The sequence below is a fragment of the Lissotriton vulgaris genome, chromosome 2_1 (genome assembly GCF_964263255.1).
Source record: "Lissotriton vulgaris chromosome 2_1, aLisVul1.2, whole genome shotgun sequence".
Classification (NCBI taxonomy): Eukaryota; Metazoa; Chordata; class Amphibia; order Caudata; family Salamandridae; genus Lissotriton; species Lissotriton vulgaris.
This window is the reverse complement of record NC_141687.1, coordinates 1,495,914,083-1,495,934,800: the sequence shown is the minus strand read 5'-3', so window position 1 is coordinate 1,495,934,800 and position 20,718 is coordinate 1,495,914,083. Positions and strand designations below refer to the sequence as shown.

General features: G+C 46.2%; 1 protein-coding gene across 1 annotated transcript in view; it reads left to right on the top strand.

The window, feature by feature from the left end:
- The first annotated feature begins 706 nt into the window (after window positions 1-706).
- Window positions 707-20,718, top strand: part of LOC147732810 (uncharacterized) — a 33,844-nt gene continuing 13,832 nt past the window's right edge. Inside the window, exon 1 of the mRNA XM_086958866.1 lies at window positions 707-978. Within this exon, the coding sequence (XP_086814992.1) occupies window positions 822-978 (157 nt within the window). The 5' untranslated portion in view covers window positions 707-821. The remainder of the gene's footprint in view (window positions 979-20,718) is intronic.

Here is a 20,718-nt window from a genome sequence, read left to right as displayed (position 1 = left end):
TGCAGCTCTGCCCCGAGCCACCGCAGTCTATCAAGATGCGGTCCTCGTATGTCTGGAATATTCATGACTGCACCATCTGTGCTTGTGGAGGGTGATGAGACACACGACTCGAAATGGCTTTGAGGCCAAATGTGTCCTCTATCACAGGTGAGCAGGCGCGTGGATGAGCGTGCAAGACATGCGAACACGCAGCCGTAGGAGGAAGGGATATGTCAATTTAAACATTTGGTAAAGTTTGCACTCTTTTTGTGCCTCGAAAAATGAAGTAAAAGTATGAGCCAATAAGCGATTTCTAGAAACCCAAACGTTCTACTGAAATAGATAGCTGACGTATGGAATATGAATGAAAAATATTACTCTGAAACCTTTGTGAACTCTGCAGTAGTGTTCACCTACTTTGTTGATAAAATAAATGCGATTTACTATCAGATGTATGTTGCATCTTTCTCAGCGAGTCTCAAAATGGTCGGCTGGAACCAGACAGATCTCGTTTTGCCGGAAACCGCGCCTCGCACAGGGAACCATAAACTGGGCTGAAACTAAATCTCGTGGACATTCCGAGGATTCTCACCTATTGTTTTGCAGACAAATATAAATATGTCTTATTAGTAATAGTTACGAGAAAATGACAGGGATTGGCAGTTGGAGGAAGAGACGAATAATGAGCCACTTTGACAGTTCACAGTGAGCAAAAAATTGCAAATATGTCCCAAGCTGCACATCGTGCAAAGGGTACAAATACGGTTGACCCTACCCCAGTGAGTCAGTCCGATAGGTGTTTTCCGTGATTAAGCAACCAGCGGAGCATTGCACACATTAAGATGGCGGCAACAACAACCATGCTCCTAATGCTGACGGTGATGGCCGTCCCCGTTTATCTTCAGCAAAACTGCAGCGTTGAAAACATATCAGACTCAAGTGGCAATTTTACCCTAACTGTGGCACCTGCCACCTACATCGTGAACACGGCTTATACTGGTAAGTTGAATGTTACCTAGCCTAGAGAATGAGTGAGTCATACATTGGTTTTGCGAATTTAGAAAACCTAAGGTCTAACACATTTCTGTTTTTTTTTTAATGGTGCATGCGTTTCAAAGTTCGAAACTTTGTTTTATAAAAAGAAGTGGGGCGGTTGCAGTACTTTGCAGTAGCAGGAAGCCAAGGCCTGTGCTGTCTGTTGACAATCCCAGATCCCCCCATACATTTCACCAGGAGAGTGAAGAATTGCAAAATTGACCCCCGCCCCCTTACACCGTCTGCCCTCTCTACCTTTACCAAGGAACCTGTTGCCCTTGCGCCGCTCTTCTATTATTCAAACCCTTGTTGTGGAGTTGTAGCGTTTTCCTTCTGGACTTCCAGGCACTACTTGTTGCTCTCTCTCGAGACCCTGAGCCAGGATGCCATTGAGGAGACTGCTGAGCTGAGTCCGGACACGTCTCGAGCGAAGTCAAGCGACAATCGAAAAAGTTGGTTCACCAACGTGACTAGAAGTTTCTTGAATACCCACACCATCAGGACTTGATTAAAATATTCACCCACCACTAATTCATATTCTGTGACATAGCTTTAATAAGTTTTGTACTGGTGCATATTATCACAGTTTTAAGCTGTGTACGTGGTAATTTATGATTTCTCCTTGCACCGGGTAACAATTTATAGAGATAAGGAGATAAGCTCTGACTTAGGGAGGGGCTTTCAGTATGAGGCTGATAACTTCTGAAGTCTCAAAGTGTGAATCACTGATGGACTGCGGTATGGCAGCTCTGAGCAGTTTTTGGCACTCAGAGGCTCAAGGATGCAATTCTCCATTTGTTTGCCCGGTGTGAAGACATTCTAACATTGTGCCAGCAATATTTTATCTTACATTTTGGCTTTCCAAGTCTTCAAGAGGGAGTTACTCAAGCCTAAACATAAATGCACAATCGTTAACATTTTCAGGACCAGAAAATACAAAATTACAGTCGCCTGTGGACTTGGACCAAGCTTGCTGAATCCTGTGTCCCTTAGGGCAAAGACAGTCCAGCACAGAAAACGTAGTGGCAGCCATATGTAGGACCCTTCTTGTAAAACCCCCATTGCATGAAGAGGTGGGAAGTCCTAGTTGAAATTCTAGTTGCCCAGTTAAAAATGTCTTCCTTTTCATCCAGTTAATGGCACAGGCCTACGGGGTTTCCAATTGTGTCCTGAATCCACCATGTGCTGACCTGATGCCATACAGAAGATGCCAACCAAGCTGAGTTGCCCCTGGCACAAGTAATTCCCTTCATACTCCCTGAAATAGGGCACTCGAGTGCAAAGATATTGTGGAGAAAAGTGTCTCATACATGACCGTGAAACAACGCAGTGTAGTCCCCAGTGATCACCTTGACCATTGTCTAATGCACATGCTAGTTTTCCAAGATGACATGTTTCTCCGATTCTCATACTCCCTAACTTAATATCCCTACCTCAGTCTACCATTGGTGTGTCATCACTGCGCTTTTGATGTTCCACCATCGACTTTCCAGATACCGCAGAGGTTTTCACTGCAGACCAGGTCTGATGAGATACGTGAAGATGTGCTAGCTGTAGAGTGAATACGTGTGTTACTGTGTTATGTGAATGCGTGAGCTTCATTCAGATCTGGGTGAATGCTTTTGGTTTTTGAGGGGAGGGCATGTTGATGAGAAATAATCAATTTTGATATATCGTTTGCACAAAGCTATTTGTGCAATATTCTGTGTAAAAGTTTTGGGGGATTAGTTTCACACAATATATACTTACTTGTTTATCCGGTATGAATGCTCAATGTGAGCATGCGAAATCGTGACCCAAAACCTTCAATTATTTCTATTTTAAGACCAAATCCTAAATGTGTCATTGTGTTTAGTTTGAAAATGAGAGGTTTTTTGTTCATTTTATTTCTAAACTAGAAAACGGGTGACTCTCTATGAGTCTTATGTAAATAAGCCTTTAAAATGTGTAGGTTCTTTTGTCATTCTCTTTTTGAGGTTGTTTTCAGCTCAACAAGCTGAGGCGTGGCAGTCTTCGGATGCCATCTTGTGCTGGCCCCAAAGTATTATAAAGGGCCTAAAAACTGCCCCTTACCATGTATATAGGGAGCTTTAGGGATGCTGAAATTCCCTTAGCATTTTTTGACCGTCTAGACCTTTCCTTTGACACAAACCGAAAAAACACTGCATTAGCACAACCTTATCATAAGTGGCATTTTTGTGAACTGTTTTCTAAGCCATACGTAGCAAAGGGTTGTTCAGTGTGGTGCTATTTAATATTGCCATTTAAATGCATACCATTCACTTCTCCAATTTCTCGCAATTATACAAGGGCAGGTATAGCAGGGCAATCCAATCATAAATTCCGATCTGATTTTCAAGATGGTCACAATTAATTATTTTGGGAAAACTTTGCATAATCTGAGGATCTACACAGGTCAAATTTAGGGCACGGAGACATATGAAGGACACATTAAAATTGCACACTCCCAAACCATACATGGCCATTTATCATTACTCTCACACTTATTTCTTCCTTTCCCTTCTCCACTGAAAACCTCTGATTTTCAGCTAGAAGAAAAACATTGAAATTCTAACTTGTGAATGGAGTCACTGACTCTAGAATATAGTTAAGAAACATCTGTCAACTAAGATGAGGGGCGCAGGAGAAAGCACGTCACTGCCCTCATCCAAGAACTTAATCCAAGTCCAGGGCTCAGAACTAAACTACTACCTCCTATTGAAGGTGAACTACTGGGGCTCATATATCACAGTGGCCTTCAAATCTGAGCACAGGTTGTCCGCTGCTTATGGATGCAATTTTCTGTAGCATCACCAATTAGACGTTTACCGCCAGGACACAATTCTTGATGATGAGCACCCTTACAAGGACGCACGGCTCCTCTAGAACCTTGCTCCAGCAGGTGCTTAGAAGTTAGAATTCGTGGAGGTGGCCTTGACTTTAGCACTGCTCTAAAACACATCACTGAAAACCTCTGAGCCATTGAAGATCTAGGAATGTCCAGAAAAGACATTAACTTTGAATTATATCCAAGCCAGTATGTGACTTCAGATCGAAACGTGTTGGTGAGCCTTCAGTGGTCATGCTGTTCTTGCAGAGGCGGGCCCCGTAGGGGCTCAGTAGCCGGCGCCATAACCGGCAGCGAGCCCCCCCACCAAAGCAGACAAAATGGGGGCCGGAAGCGGCGATCGGGGAGAAGACGGCAGGAATACGGGGTCTCCCCAGATACGCGAGGGAGCCCCCATTTGGCGCCCAGCCCGCCCCCCCCCACCCCCCTCACCTGGTTTCCGGTCGCACCGCGGCCAATGGGGGGGGGCAGGCGTTGTTTGAAACCCCCAATGAGGGGGGTGCCTTGTGGCCAAGCTAGGCCTTGGGTGGGCATATAAGCGCTGCTCCCCCAGGAATACTCCTATGTCCAGGAGCGGGGGAGCAGCACAGCGAAAGAATCTTGACCCACCCACCCACGCCTTAGGAACAGCATTGTCGCAGGGCTGTGATAGGGAAAGGGCGTGGCGAAGGGCTACGCTGAGAACGGTTGGTACGGAGGCACACCGGAGGGCGGTGTGCCAGAATAGGTCCACTCACCTTCTGATGCCGCACGGCTGGGTGAGATGGCCTAAGGACAACGGCTCTGGGATGCCTCACGGCTGGGCAACATGGCGACGAAGGGAAGGGGGAATATGCAGAGACGGCGCTCGCAGCCCAGCCCCGCCGGATGGCAGGGCACAACAGGTCGGAAAGGTAGCGAGGCAGCCTAACTCTGGGACAATGGATATCCCCTTCCCGCGCAGAGGAAGCACAAAGAAATCCAACCATCAGAAAAACCGCCCCAGAAGGGGCAAGAGACAATGGCAAGGAATGTATAATGACATAACATGCAAATGCAAGTGATACCTGATGCAAGTGATACCTGTTTTTCCTTGTAACCCTAATAAACTGCGGCCAATAAATGACCACCACAGAGAAAAGGTGTAGTGGCATTCTTGGCGGGACGGGGAGACAAGAAAAAGGTACTTAGGGATCACTGCGGGAGTGGGGCAGAGTGGGCAGGTTATTCGCTACCGCCTATGAACAGGGTACAGTTAACATTACAGAAACCACATAGTAATAACCACATGAACTCACCGGGCATAGGCTGAATCATGTATCGTAACATGCCCATCTTCCATGCTTCTTCAAAAATGTTAAGTGTGCTCATGTGCATGTAGGCCAAGACCAAACACAGTAAATACATTATTCAATCAATTAAATAAGACAGTTACCTTCTGATTACCAAGCCCCGAATAGCCAAAGATGAGAGCTGAATGGAACACTTGTACGGAGTCAGTTAGCAACATTAGAAGCTTGTTTCTCTAAGCGAATTACAAGTGTAAATCTAACTTACATGTGCAAATACTGTTTTAAAAAGTGCATGCCTACTTTTGGAACTTGGAGAAGATACTTTTGCACTGGTAAAAGTATTAACTCATACAAATGATTCTGTCAGGGATGGAGCCTCGATTAGAGTCACCAGGGCGCCGAGATCGGGGCCCACGGAACTGCGGGGGCGGGATTTTGATCTCTATCTTATCACTCTAGATCCAAACCCCGTTCTGGTCGACTGAATCTTTATTGCCTGTCATTGAGGAAAGAAAGTGCATCTCTTACTAGGTTAGTTCCATCAATAATGGGCTCGACTCGGAAAAACCACAGACTACTTCTAAGTTTTAGAGGTTTATTACAGAGTCAATGATAACTGCAAGTACAGACATCTCAAAATGAGATTCAAAAGGTATACGGGTACCACTACATACATGTGCTCTCTAAAAGCCCTCAGGCGAGCAAAGAATACTACTAGGACTAGTTCCAAAATCAAAAGGGCTGCAAGCATTGACACGAATTGTGATCTCTCCGTCATTTACAGCAGGAGGGAAGGTTCAGGTTAGGCTGTCCCTACCCTGCTCTGGATGGTATCCCTACTTAACAGAATCTCAACCTATCGAAGGTGTCAGCTGTGAATGTCTTCCTAAGAAGATCACCCACTCTTAGTCTCTAGGTGAAAACCTATGATCTCCAGCCATGACCCCTCTCTGCCTACCCATCCGCTCTCTGAAGGGTCCTCAGGCATCTGCTCTAACTCCACCCAGGGGTGCTGTCCCTAATACAAAAACACAGTAATCATTTGAGACGCCCCTCGAGAGACGCCCCTCACGTGGTGTCGATTCTGGCTTTTTCCATGATGATCTTCCTCTGGGCCTCGTGCTTCGCGTTGACCTTGCTTCTCAGGCTCTTCTCCAGCCCGCCGATACCCCCTAAAACATTCCTGAATCCTCCTCCATGTCTGTACCAGTCTACTCGAACAAAGCTCTATTCATTAAACTTTTAATCAAACCCCCTCGCACCTGCAGACAGACATCCGCATCTAGGATCCCAATTCTCATAAACTTCTAACAGAAGTTTGCAACTTATTTCTCGACGCAGCTCGGCCTGTACCAGTATGTGCAAATCAGAAACCTTTTGATCACTTCAGGCCTACAACATTTCTCGCAGAGGTTTATTTCTCTTCAAATTCTTTCTTAAATCTAAATAGCATGCTAATACTTTGTTCTATGATTATATAAAACACATCTATAGAATATAAACCTATCGAAATCAGAATTACTAAATAACATTAGTGCAATCCATGTTATGCAAATGAATACCTTTCCCGACCCTTTCAGCTCTGGCCATGGGGCCTATTCCGTTCTGTGCTTTGCAGCATGACGTTCTTCCATTAGCAGCTACATAACATGGATCAGGATTAATCACATCTAATAAGGTTGTACATTCTCCACACATTTCTGCATTAGTTCCACTTCTATATGAAATCTCTAGATTAAACACACAATTCTAAGTATAGGTGAATATATTTTCAGCACTTATAGTATTTCTATTATGGTTTGTGCATACTGCTGGCACTTATGATGCACTCATACATTTTGTTCAGTTTGCGCTCTCTCAGTTCCCCCCTTTGATGACCTCTCGGGGTCATCACTAAGATTTAAACTGAACTAATTGCGATCGCCCCTCGCTTCTGCGTTTCTAGAGCCCTCAGGCTCCTGTACTGGTTGTCCTGTATTGCAGCTAATCTCTGTAGCTGTTCTCTCCTGGATCTCTCCAACCTATTTGATCTGTACCATTGGTATAGCCTCACCAATCCCCACAACATGATCACACAGATCACTATTATGATGATAGGTTTCAGCACATACCATACAATGCTCCTCCCTAAGTTGGCGAACCAACCTCCAACTTCGCCCATTCCATGGCCCACTTTTTCCCAAACATTTACCTTAGTCAGGTCTTCGATCTCTTTGTGAATGTTAGTTATGTTCATGATAACTTTCTCAAGAGGTTTTGAATTGTCTGGAATGTAAGTGCAACATTCCTGGACCTTCAAAGCCTTACAGACTCCGCCCTCTTTTGCTAGCAGGACGTCTAATGCAAGACGGTTCTGAAGCACCATGGCCCTTATCGATTGCATCTCTCCTTCCACCAGCATTAAGGATCTAGCAGTGCTGGCAGACAACCTATCTACGACTGTTGCCAGTCTCCTAATTTTGACATCATTGAGGATCAGCCCTAAAAGAGGAAATGCAGCTCCAAAAACATCTCCAACTATTTCTGCATCTCCTAGGTCTCTTCTCCCTCTTGCTGAGGCCTTGCCCTCTATGATCTCTAAGTCTTGGGCATGGTATATTTTGGGGAAGACAATTGCCAAGTAACATGATCCATACCAGTTGTCAGGTAGTCTCACGTAGGCATTTCTTCCACATACAAAATATACATTTGGAATCACTTGCATTCCTTTCAAGAAATCCTTAGTGTAATATTCTAATCTAAAAGCATGTTCACAACTGACTTCCCCTACGAATACATTTTCGTAGTACGTTTTGCTTCTGTGAAGGCATAACTTCCCTCTCTGTGTGCGATCCAAAGCTATTGGACCACTACTACCCTTCCTCTTGTGTGCCTTCTCTTCCTCGGTCCAATCTGTTTTCCACCGTCCTGATTTTTTCAAAATCTTTTGCCTTCTGTATCGATCATCCACTTGCCCTATAAACTTCTTCTCGACTTCTGACACTTTACATGTCAGGTTATTTCTGCGGGCATGTGAAGTATCTAAAGTATCCCAAGGGATGAAGAACTTTGCCAATCTGTCTTCACTCTTCCAATAGTCCCACTTATTCATCTGCTTATAATTTGGGACTTCTGGTAACACTGAGTCGTAGTTAGAGAAGTAATACTCAAAACTATCTCTTCCATAAAATATGCTAAGCAATAAGCTACATGTAATGCCATATGTCAGCGGGAGGTGATGATATCTAATGCCTTCATCTACGGACGCTGGCAGTTGCATGCACACATAGCAATCCTTAACCTCCATGGCATCCACGTATTCATACAAAAGTTTGGCATAAGCATTTGACCTATAGTCGCCTTGGGACTCATCCATGTGTAACCTACGGGCTTCTGCTGCTAATAACGCTTTCTCCTGTATGGTTTCCCCCTTCTTACCAGCAACAGTGGGTTTTGGTGTCACTACAGATTTTTCGTCTGGTACCCTTGCCTCACCCTCATGTCCCATTACATATGATACAGTAACTACTAAAGCTATAAGAAGTATCACTCCTACTATTAGTGTGCCTATTATACATTTGGCTCTACGGTTCGGACTACCGGCCTCCATTTCTTCAGACAGTATGATTCTTTCTTTCTTTTTCAACACAAAGTTCTTTTCTCTTCGTTCCTCTACAGTCTCTCTTGATCCTTCAGTCTCTAGAACCACACAATTGGAAGCTGGCAATCTCCTTTTGCAAAGTCTTTTGAGCATTAACACAGACAACCCTAGCCCTTCTCCGTCAACTTATAGGAAAGGTCCCTAAGTTTCTCTGCTTCCTAGGCGCTAGGTAATCTTCTTTATTCTCGTTATTTACAAAGTCTTTAAGCATCTACAATGAGGCTTGGGCCTGCGGCTTGGATAGCATAGTTCAATAGCTCCAAACGAAGAATGTGTTCTTCATGACTTGTTATCGTCGTTCCAAAGTCGGGGAATTGCAATTCGGTGAATAACATGTGCTTTAACTTGCTCAGGTAGGGAGGGTTGGGGACTTTGAACGTTAGTGACCCTTCTGTTTCGACTCCAGGCACCAACAGTTGTACTTCTACTGTGATGATGGGTTCAACCTCAATAACTAGCACCGCCCTTATTCTCCCTGTCGTTTGTTCCCAAGACATTTGTCGCCAGATATGTCCACTCAGGAGTGGCGTATCTTCTGCTAGGCACACGTACTCTTCTTGCCCTTCTTAGATCTGGTGCTTCAGAGCACTGAGCACCTTCTTCCGGGTCTGAGTCTTCAGATATTGGAGCAAGGGTTCTCTCTGGAGTTGACTTCAGACTTGAACTCCTTCTTTGCGGCCAACTGGCTTCTCCACGCCTTACCCTTCTGCTCCTTGTCCTTCTGCTTTGCTCTCGCTCTCTTTCAGCTTGGTCAGTGTCTGATTCGTACTCCCAGCTACTTCCTCCTTCTGTAGCGTCGTCCGTTTCGCTGTTGTACTGACCGTCCTCAGCCTGGTCAGACACGTTCCCAGCTTCTTCTGGCACCTCTACAGCTTGGCTGGCCCCCTCTATGGCTTCTCTGTCCGCAGCTGGACTTACATCCGAGAGAGGAGCTGTTTCTTCCAGAGGTGCTGGAACTCTCCGCGTATGAGACGCGTGGATCCAGTTGGGCAGGCCTCCCACTTTCACAGCAGTGTTCGTGATCAGAATAATCTGGTAGGGCCCACGCCAACGGACATCTAGGCAGCTTCTTCTTACGTGCTTCTTGACAAGCACCCAATCACCAGGGCACAGGTCATGACACAAGTCCTGGCACGACGGGACCTCGGCAGCCTGCACCTGAAGGGACACAGAATGAATGGCATCAGACAGACCCTTACAATAGTCCAGGATCATATCATCGGTGATATTCAACAGTGCAGCAGTTGGTACCGACGGCAATCTCATTGCCCTCCCCATTAACCCCTCGTGTGGTGATAGTCCCGTTCTTCTGTCTGGGGTACTACGGATGCTCATAAGGACCAATGGCAGAGCATCAGGCCAACTCAGAGACGTTGATGAACACATTTTGGCAATTTGAGATTTGATGGTGCTGTTTATCTGCTCTACAATTCCCGAAGCTTCTGGTCGGTAACTACAATGCAATTTCTGGTCTATGTTCAGGGCCGCACAAATCATCTTCACAAGCTCGCTGTTGAAATGTGTTCCCCTATCTGATTCCAAAGAGGCCGGTACCCCGAAGCGCGGAATGAGTTCCCTAAGCAATAACTTGCTACTGTGAGGGTGTCACACCTGCATGTAGGGTATGCCTCGACCCATCTGGAAAATATGCAAACAACCACCAGGACATAACGAAGGCGGTTGCATCTTGGCATTTCAATGAAATCAATTTGCATTCTATTGAATGGACCTCCGGACCTCCCTATGTGACTCAATGCAACTGGTGTTCTTTTTCCTATGTTCAGCTGCTGACAGGTCACGCAACGCTGGCACACTGCTTCTGCTGCTACTCTGAACTTAGGGTTGTACCAGGTTTGTTGGAATACTCTCAGCATAGCGTCTCTCCCTAGGTGTACTGGACCATGGATTTGTCTAGCCATTGGGCTCACCATCTCATTTGGTAACACTGCCCTTCCATCCGCTGAAACCCAGAAATGCACCTCGCCTATCACACATCCTGCAGTTTCCCATGTTTGCTTTTCGCAATCGGGTGCATTTTCTTGCATGCATTTTAACTCGTCCCAAGTGTCTACAGTTTCCAATATCATAGCTAATTCAGTCCTGACATTTATTCCACCCACTTCCACCTCGGTGAAAGAGTACCTTTGTTCTGCACAATATCTTGCGACTTCGTCGGCATATCTATTGCCTTGTGACACGAAGTCCATGTTCCTTGTGTGGGCGGTACATTTTACAACGGCAATGCCGGACATTGCAAAGCTTCTAACAGTAGACAAACAAACTCTCCATTACGAATGGTGAACCTGAAGAAGTCATGTAACCTCTTTGAGACCATAATTGCCGTAATCATGAACTACCCCGTAACTGTATTGGCTGTCGGTGTATATGGTGACTCAAATTTGGTTGCTTGCCAGGCAGGCACGCGTCAATGCAATAATTTCAGCTACCTGAGCGGAGTGTACTCCTTCCAGGCATGCGGCTTCCACGACTCCAGTAATTGTACAAACAGCGTAAGCTGCTCTCAACTGCCCAACTTCGTCTCTTACACATGAGCCATCGACAAAGAAAACTTCATCGGGGTCAGTCAGTGGCTCATCCACGATGTCGGGTCTCGGTTTGGTGCATAGTTCAGTCACATCAAGGCAATCATGATCTGTACATACATCATCATCAATGTCACCTGGGAGTGGCATCAAGGTAGCAGGGTTCAAAACAGAGCATCTCTTGAGGGTCACGTTCTCTGCAGCAAGGATGACTTGTTCATAGCGCGTGAGCCTGCTATTGGTCAGATGCTGTGTTTTGGTCCTGGTCATTAACAGTTCAACAGAATGTGGCACATATACCTCTAACTGGTGCCCCATAACTATATTTTCACAACGTTCGATGCTGACACCCGTTGCAGCAACGGATTTGAGACATCCGGGCAACGCTGCGGCTACTGGGTCTAAAGTAGCCGAAAAGTAGGCGACTGGTCTACGGGCATTCCCATGGATTTGGACCAAGACAGACAAAGCACAACCCTCTCTTTCACAACAGTAAAGCAAGAATATTTTATCGTAATCTGGCATTCCCAGAGCAGGAGCACGACACAGGTCCTCTCTCAGCTGCAGGAACGCCATCAAACAGTCTTTGTCCCATGGTACCGGATCACTCACCTCCTTGTGCGTCAGTTTTTGCAAAGGTTTTGCTTTCAGTGAAAAGTTCGCTATCCACTGTCGGCAATAACCCACCATCCCTAGGAACATCCTCACCTCTCTCTGTGTTTTGGGCGCATTCATCTTCATGATCGCCTCTATTCTGTCTGGTGACACCTTCCGTTTCCCTTTTTCAATTCTGTGCCCCAAGTACTGTACTTCTGTCAGGCAGTACTGCAGTTTGCCCGGGGACACCTTGTGCCCATTTGCAGCTAAGTGATTTAGCAAAGCAATGGAGTCCTCCCTGCAAGCTTCCTCAGTTTCTGACGCCACAAGTAGGTCGTCTATGTACTGGACCAGAACTGACTTCTGGGGCAGCACTAGACTTTCAAGATTTTTCTTCAGCAGCTGATTAAAGATCGATGGGCTCTCTGTATACCCTTGTGGGATACGACACCATGTTAATACGCGACCTTCCAGCTTAAATGCGAAAAGAAAATGGCTCTCCTCGTCCAAAGGGATCGAAAAGAAAGCCTGGCAAAGGTCTATCACAGTGAACCATTCAGCTTGGAACGGTATCTGAAACAATATCACTGATGGATTCGGTACCACTGGACAACATGAGACAACTATGTTATTAATTTTTCGAAGGTCCTGCACTATTCTGAATTTCCCATTTGGTTTCTGCAAACCCATAATCGGGGAGTTACACGGACTACCCACGATTTCTTTCAGTATTCCCTGCTTGATCATGGACTCTATCACGGGTTTTATACCTGCAATCGTTTCTGGAGTCAATTTATATTGGGGTGTTCTCGGAAACTCAGCATGCGGTTTCACTATAATTTTCACTGGGTCCACTCCCTTGACTAGTCCAATCTCTTCCCCAGTGAAATCCCACAATTCCGGTGCCACGGTCTCTCTTAGATCCCATGGGAGCTCATCCACTGTTAAAGTGGGATACAGCTCCACACATATTCTCGAGTTTGCGACTTTGAAGTCAGCGTCATCATCATTAGTCAATACCTCCACTCCCTGCGGGGTGCAATATATTGTACAATTTAACTTGCACAAAAGGTCTCTTCCCAATAGACATACAGGACTAGAATCGCAAACCACAAACTGATGCTCATCGCTGTATTTCCCTATTTTCACTTGCACGGGTTCTGTCAATGGGCTGGTTATCCTCCTGTTTGCGACCCCCACCACTTGAATTGTCTCCCCTGACATTGGCAGGCCTGGAACTGCAGCTGATCTCATCGTGGATCGAGTGGCTCCTGTGTCTACTAGGAATGTCGTGGGACACCCTGCCACTTCGGCCTCAACGTAGGGTCCCCTTTGATCCACATCTAAGGCTGCCGCGAGGGTACAGTCTTCTCTCTCCACTCTCTGTCCTGTTAGGGGATCAACATAGTAACACTCCTCTCCTCCTACAAAAAGAGGCATCTGTCTATAGGTTTTTCCCGTTGTCCCTATTCTGGGTGGTTGAGGGAACTGGGCTCGTGGAGCTGGGGTCCCCCCTTTGACCACCTTTCCTTGGTATGGCGTTACCCCTCTTCCTGGAGTGCTTTGAACCTCTTCCTCCTCTACCTCTTGTTCTCCGATTTCCATGTTGTAGGGACACTCGCGTTTCCAATGCCCCACCTCGTTACACTGGTGGCACCGAGTCGTCTTTTTCAATGCTGCTATGTCTACCCTAGGTCTAAAGTTGGAGTTCTCCTCGTTGCCCTTGTTCTGGTTATTCTGTTTCCTGCCCCCGGTCCCTGTTCCCTGTTGCTGTTGCTGTTGTCCAACCTTACCGGCTGACTGCATCTGCACCACCATCAGTTTTTCTTTTAGCTTCTTTGCCTTTGAGTCTATCTCATCACAGCAGTACCTAGCATATCTCAGAATTTCATCCAAAGGTTTATTTTGCCAACAAATCAAGTGTTGCTGAATCATTAAACTAATATCCGGTCTCAAGCCCAAAACAAATTTAGACACAAACTGCCCTATGTCTTTAGGATCCATTACATCCAATCCGCTATACTGTTTAAACGCCTTCAGCAATCTCTCATAATATTCATGAACTGTCTCTTTGGGTTCTTGTCTAGTTCGATCTATTTTGACCCAATCTATGTCCTGCATTGGCACCTTTTCTTTCAGCCAAGTCATCACTCTCTCATATTTTGCCATTTCTGTCTCGGACGGTCCATTAGTCCGTGCATCTCTCTCTGGTTCTGATGTGCGCCACTCAGCACTAACCTTACATGCTGTCCACAAGTCTCCTGGTACCACAATGTCAAACAGGATGTTCAGGTCTATCCATAGTACTTTGGATATTTTTACAAACCTCTCCACCTGCTTGTACCATTCTACTGGATTCTCCCTCAATTTAGGGAAGGAGTTGGTAAAGGCTGCTAAGTCCCCCCTACTCCATGGCACATGCCCATAGTTCCCGTTTGCAACCTCACGCAAAGGGTATGCCTCTATTCTCTGCAGTCCTCCCTCTGGGGAAATCCCAAGCATGCTTCTCCTAACGGTCCCCTTCTTGGACCACCTTTCTTCCCATTTATCCAGCGCCCTCCACGCCCTTATTCCAGTGATCAGTTCCCTTATGTGTGTTTTCAATCCTATTGTTCTTCTCTCATCTAGGTCCTGGTCTGAATAATGTAGCCTATGGTTACCCTGTAATGCTTTGGTCCTCGACAGGTCTACCATATATTGTCCCGCCAGTTTGACTAATTTCTCATGTACTGCTCTCGCCTTTCGAGTGATGTCCTTTGCCATGAACAGTATTTCATCCTGCTCGTACATGTCCATTCTCTCTAGAGGCAAGGTACCATCTATCATGTCATCCAGATCTGATTTTAAGCTGGCTACATCAAGTCTCTTGGCTTTTATCTCGGCTCGCAGTATGTCTTTGTTAGGGTGTTCACTGGTCTCTCTCCCGTCCCAGCTCCGAGTCCTACGCTTAGGCTCAGGGGAGTTAAGGAGAGTCCTCCCTTGTTCCCATCTCTCTAAGTCCCATGCTCGACCATCCTGCCTTGGAAGGTGATGAAACACGGGCCTGTTTCCCCCAATCTCATTTTGTCCATTCTCTCTGTCCTCCCTCGCTCCATGGTAGGATTCCCTGCTGTTCTCCCTCCTGTCGCTATTCTCTCGTTGTCTAGTGTCACTCAGTATTCGGTAAGTTCCCTCTCTGCTCCCCATCTCCCCAGGACTGCGTTCTTGTCCGTAATCACAGGGGTTATGGCGAGACCTCTCGCAACTCTCGTTCTGTCCACTATTGCCAGACGCATAGTGGGTGCACTTAAAACTGTTTCTGTACTCTTGCGTTCTCCTATCCCCTTCGCTGTGAATTGGGCGGGACACCCCCCCACACTCAGGGCTCCTGTTTTCCAGGTCTGCTCTACTTCTACTCCTGGTATGGCAAGTGTCTCCGCTGCCGTCCTGATCCTTCCCGTCCCACTCCGGACTGCTTTCATCAGCCCCGCAGTGAGTCTGGGTCCTGCTATCCTGGCTTTCCCTTCCAGCTTCCGCTGCTATGATGCTCTTGTGAGCCTCCACTGCCTCATCCCATTTCTTCATGTACTCGCTTAACTCCTGGAAGGATTTCCATCCTGATCCCCTCAGATCCATCGGCCATCTAGGGCCTCCCGGATCTCCTGTTGGATCTGCTGCTGTATGTACTGGGGTGCTCCAATCTCTTGGTCTTGTCAGCCGACTTGGGGAATTGATTGTATCATTCCTCCTTGCCATTTCTGCTCTCTCTCTGTCCATCCGTACCTGTTCCTCCCCTCGGGCTCTCTCTGGGTCATAAATCGATACTATAGGGCCTATAGTAACAGGTACTTGCAGGGCATCTGGCAGTGCGTAGGAGGTGGCATGCTCCGTTTCCGGCGCCCTTTGTACCACAAACCTTCCGACTACCTGCTGCACCGAACTAGGTTGAGACAATTCTTTGCTTGCAGTGGGATCCCAATCTGTAATGGGAAGCGGTCCAGACTCCCCTATGCCAGGCCCCCCTTCTCTGCTGGGCTCAACATTTCCTGTCTCTTTGTTGTACGGGGGTGGCCTATCTGTCAGTAACCTATTTATCAGGCTGTCCTCTGTCTCGCTCTCCTCATCTTCTTCTAATGGGCTTTTGTTTCCTGCCACCTCTATTACTGGGTACAGTTTGTTTACTTCAAGGTTATGCACTCTCCATCTTTTAGCATCCGCATCCCATTTGGCATCCTGCACTGCTCCTACCGATCATTTCACCCTTTCTTGACGCCTATGCTGGTTCCTATCGTGCGCCGCCCTAATCCATGCATTGAGAGCTTCAAACTGGGTTGGTCTAGGCATGGGTCTCATTGAGGTCATAACTGCTTTTAATCGGTGTAACACCTCTAATCTGAACGTCCCGTACTTTGGAAACGTCAGTTCTTCATTTCCTTCTGTAATCTTACTCCACTCTGAAATCCACAATATAGTGTGCAACCCAACATTTGTCCCCATATAATTAGCCGGCGTACCCTCCGGCGGGGCTTCTTCCCCATCAAAAGATCTACGCCTCTCTCTCTTAAACGCCGCTCTTAACCATTTAAAACATTTCATGATTAAACGTACAATTTCCAGCCTCGCTATTCTGTTTACTTCCTGATGACGATCCGCCAATCCCAGCGCGGCTTTGCTAGCTGGCCTATCACAGCGCGGTCTCACTCCGGCCGGCCAATCCTAGCGCGGCACTTTCTGACGTCACTCGTCTCCCCTTCGCAGCAGCTCCCCTCCTTTCTCAGCTCGTCTCCCGGTCACGCATGCGTCCCATTCATACACCGAAAAATGACTACTTCCGACCAAGCGGTCACTTCTCTCGACTGTACGTCCACAGTCTATCTGTAATTGTCACCACAACTGACGAAATGTCTATCGTCTCTCTGATAGGTTGCTTACACACACAGTAACTTCCGACCAGCGTCCGTTACTCACGCACTCACTCTTACGTTCCCCCTATCTCGGTCCTGCGGGCGATCAATGGTACCTCATGACCCCCTTCACACTGGTTGACAATTACTCTGGATGTTCGATACACCCGAACCACTTAAGCTCTCTTCGAACTTAAGATTTGCACCGGTTGCGCGCGCTCACAACCTGTTCCACAGTCACTCTACAGGCATTCAACTCCGCCAGACATTACAACATAGATACAACACAAAAGCACCGCAATCTAACACGCATGACCCTTTATACTCACTCTCGACCGATACTGCTGCTTTTCTGTCTCACGTCATCCGGGCCCTCTTCGGCGGGCGGTTCTTCCGATCATCGATCTCTAGGGGCCTTGGGGTAATCTAACCTGGCCTAGATCACCTTCCTCAAGAAGGCAACCATCCTCTATAGCTACCAACTGCGGGGGCGGGATTTTTATCTCTATCTTATCACTCTAGATCCAAACCCCGTTCTGGTCGACTGAATTTTTATTGCCTGTCATTGAGGAAAGAAAGTGCATCTCTTACCAGGTTAGTTCCATCAATAATGGGCTCGACTCGGAAAAACCACAGACTACTTCTAAGTTTTAGAGGTTTATTACAGAGTCAATGATAACTGCAAGTACAGACATCTCAAAATGAGATTCAAAAGGCATACGGGTACCACTACATACATGTGCTCTCTAAAAGCCCTCAGGCGAGCAAAGAACACTACTAGGACTAGTTCCAAAATCAAAAGGGCTGCAAGCATTGACACGAATTGTGATCTCTCCGTCATTTACAGCAGGAGGGAAGGTTCAGGTTAGGCTGTCCCTACCCTGCTCTGGATGGTATCCCTACTTAACAGAATCTCAACCTATCGAAGGTGTCAGCTGTGAATGTCTTCCTAAGAAGATCACCCACTCTTAGTCTCTAGGTGAAAACCTATGATCTCCAGCCATGACCCCTCTCTGCCTACCCATCCGCTCTCTGAAGGGTCCTCAGGCATCTGCTCTAACTCCAGCCAGGGGTGCTGTCCCTAATACAAAAACACAGTAATCATTTGAGACGCCCCTCGAGAGACGCCCCTCACGTGGTGTCGATTCTGGCTTTTTCCATGATGATCTTCCTCTGGGCCTCGTGCTTTGCGTTGACCTTGCTTCTCAGGCTCTTCTCCGGCCCGCCGATACCCCCTAAAACATTCCTGAATCCTCCTCCATGTCTGTACCAGTCTACTCGAACAAAGCTCTATTCATTAAACTTTTAATCAAACCCCCTCGCACCTGCAGACAGACATCCGCATCTAGGATCCCAATTCTCATAAACTTCTAACAGAAGTTTGCAACTTATTTCTCGACGCAGCTCGGCCTGTACCAGTATGTGCAAATCAGAAACCTTTTGATCACTTCAGGCCTACAACATTTCTCGCAGAGGTTTATTTCTCTTCAAATTCTTTCTTAAATCTAAATAGCATGCTAATACTTTGTTCTATGATTATATAAAACACATCTATAGAATATAAACCTATCGAAATCAGAATTACTAAATAACATTAGTGCAATCCATGTTATGCAAATGAATACCTTTCCCGACCCTTTCAGCTCTGGCCATGGGGCCTATTCCGTTCTGTGCTTTGCAGCATGACGTTCTTCCATTAGCAGCTACATAACATGGATCAGGATTAATCACATCTAATAAGGTTGTACATTCTCCACACATTTCTGCATTAGTTCCCCTTCTATATGAAATCTCTAGATTAAACACACAATTCTAAGTATAGGTGAATATATTTTCAGCACTTATAGTATTTCTATTATGGTTTGTGCATACTGCTGGCACTTATGATGCACTCATACATTTTGTTCAGTTTGCGCTCTCTCAGAACCCTGATTATTGCTGTATTTCTCTGTTCAAAAAGTGGCCAGGGCGCCCAACTTTGTTCCTTGCCCTATGGTCAAGACACGTTGGTAATGCCACTGTTTTTGCACGAGTAAATCTCTTTCTCGAGATGAGGAATGGAAGTTCAAGCATGGAAGTGCCTTCAAAGTTTTTAACTATCCACATATTTAAACGTCTGAGGATGCTCATAAACCATTTCCCAAACGATTCCGGCATGCTTGTAGATTTACTCCTGTCAAGAGCAATTTTGGAAAGAAGAGAAATAGAAAACAATTTTGGGTAGAAGAGAAATGGAATAGTTAACAAGAGAATTCATGAATATATTACACCTATATTTTCTGACCCGTGAAAAGGGAATCCTCAAATCTTCTCCAAGATTTTGACTGGAAAACTGCGGCTTGCGCAAAAATATTTGGAGAAAAGTGGATCTTTTGCGTGAATCCAATCAGACAGTAATCTGCACCCATGAGAGGTAGTGAACCTCTGGTAGCAATTTCCCCACCGTTTTGAGAATAAGGGCTTTACTCAGCACTTTAAAAATGAATTTTGTCCCAGCTCTTAGAAGTTTGTCAAACTGCCTCCAAGTGTGACTCAAATTCAGTGCTCACATAATTCTTTGTTCTTGGCCTTTTGTCTGACAATGCAACTTAAATCTAGTTGAGTGCCAATCATGTTTCTGGGAGAAGATTCGAGAAAAGGCTGAATGTACAGGATCGTTGATAAAATGTACCATAGAAAAGGGTGATGTCCTCAGAACATATGTATAAAAACATTGAGTTGAGTCTGGCTGTGGCACAATGTTTCTCTTGCTCTTTCCTGGCAGTTTGTGGAACCTTCCAGTTGTCACAGACTGATAGGTGGGTAGAGGCACAGACAACTACAAGCCTTAATAGCGATGGCCACGACTTGAGGTAACTTTGTTGCATCCAAAGTCTCGCCTCGTTTATGGCAAGCAACGAAAAGGATTTGTTTTCTAATTAAGTTGTAAACACTTGGGAACTTTGTATGGGTCAAACCAGGCAACATGTTCAGCAGGAAGCAGGTTCGTCTGCCTAGATGGAGTACTGCAGTATATGATTTCCAGTATCAGGATGCCTGCTGGGGAGAGGGGGATGTACTGCAGCTGGGACTGCTCGGGGCCATGTGGGGTTCAGTTCCAAATATCGACCTTCTGCGATTCCTCAAGTCCAGGTGGGCAGAGGCTGGAGGAATAGAACAGGCAGGATTGGTCGGGCCTTCGTTGGGGAAGAGGAGGTAGTGTGGCAGCCAAGGACTGCTCAGTCCGAGTGGTGGTGCTGAGCCTGCAGTGGGCCACAACCCAGGCGGACAGGTCTTTTATTCCACCGGGCATTTCCCTGTGGGCAGAAATACTTGAAGTCGCTTTTGCAAGGCCAGGGCCCTTTCTAGTGCCTCTGTCACTTCCCACAGCTTCCCAAGGTTAATTACATGAGGCACAAGGATAGGTCAAGGGAGATGGAGGAAGGGTCAACGTTAAGAGAAAGCAATCAGAAAGAGGGCAGAGCAGGAGTGAGAGAGAATGGCTAGATGGAGAGAGATTAGTGATGAGATAAAGAGAGAGGACTCGTGAGTATTTTTGCCAGGACTGCTTTTGGTTCCCAAGTCCAGCCCTGGCCAGAAAGTAACTTCTCTGGAGTCAGGAACTAGTTTACAAGGGATAGTTTATGACTGGGCCAACGATGTTCCTAGAACAAAGAATGCAACACTTTCACAGTAGGACAGCGATCCATTCCCTCCTGTGTGTCTTTTTACTTCAGAGAGAGCAGTTTCTGCAGTAAAAAGCTACTGAAGGTGCCCTTTTTTTAAAAAAAACTTGGGGGCATATTATCAAGTAAATAGAAATGGTTCCCTTGAGTAGGGTGTTCAATTGAACAACTTAAATCACAAAGCAATTAGCACAATTCGTATATAAAGTCAAAAAAACACAGTTTATTAATTACACAATATATTAAAAAGAATAAGT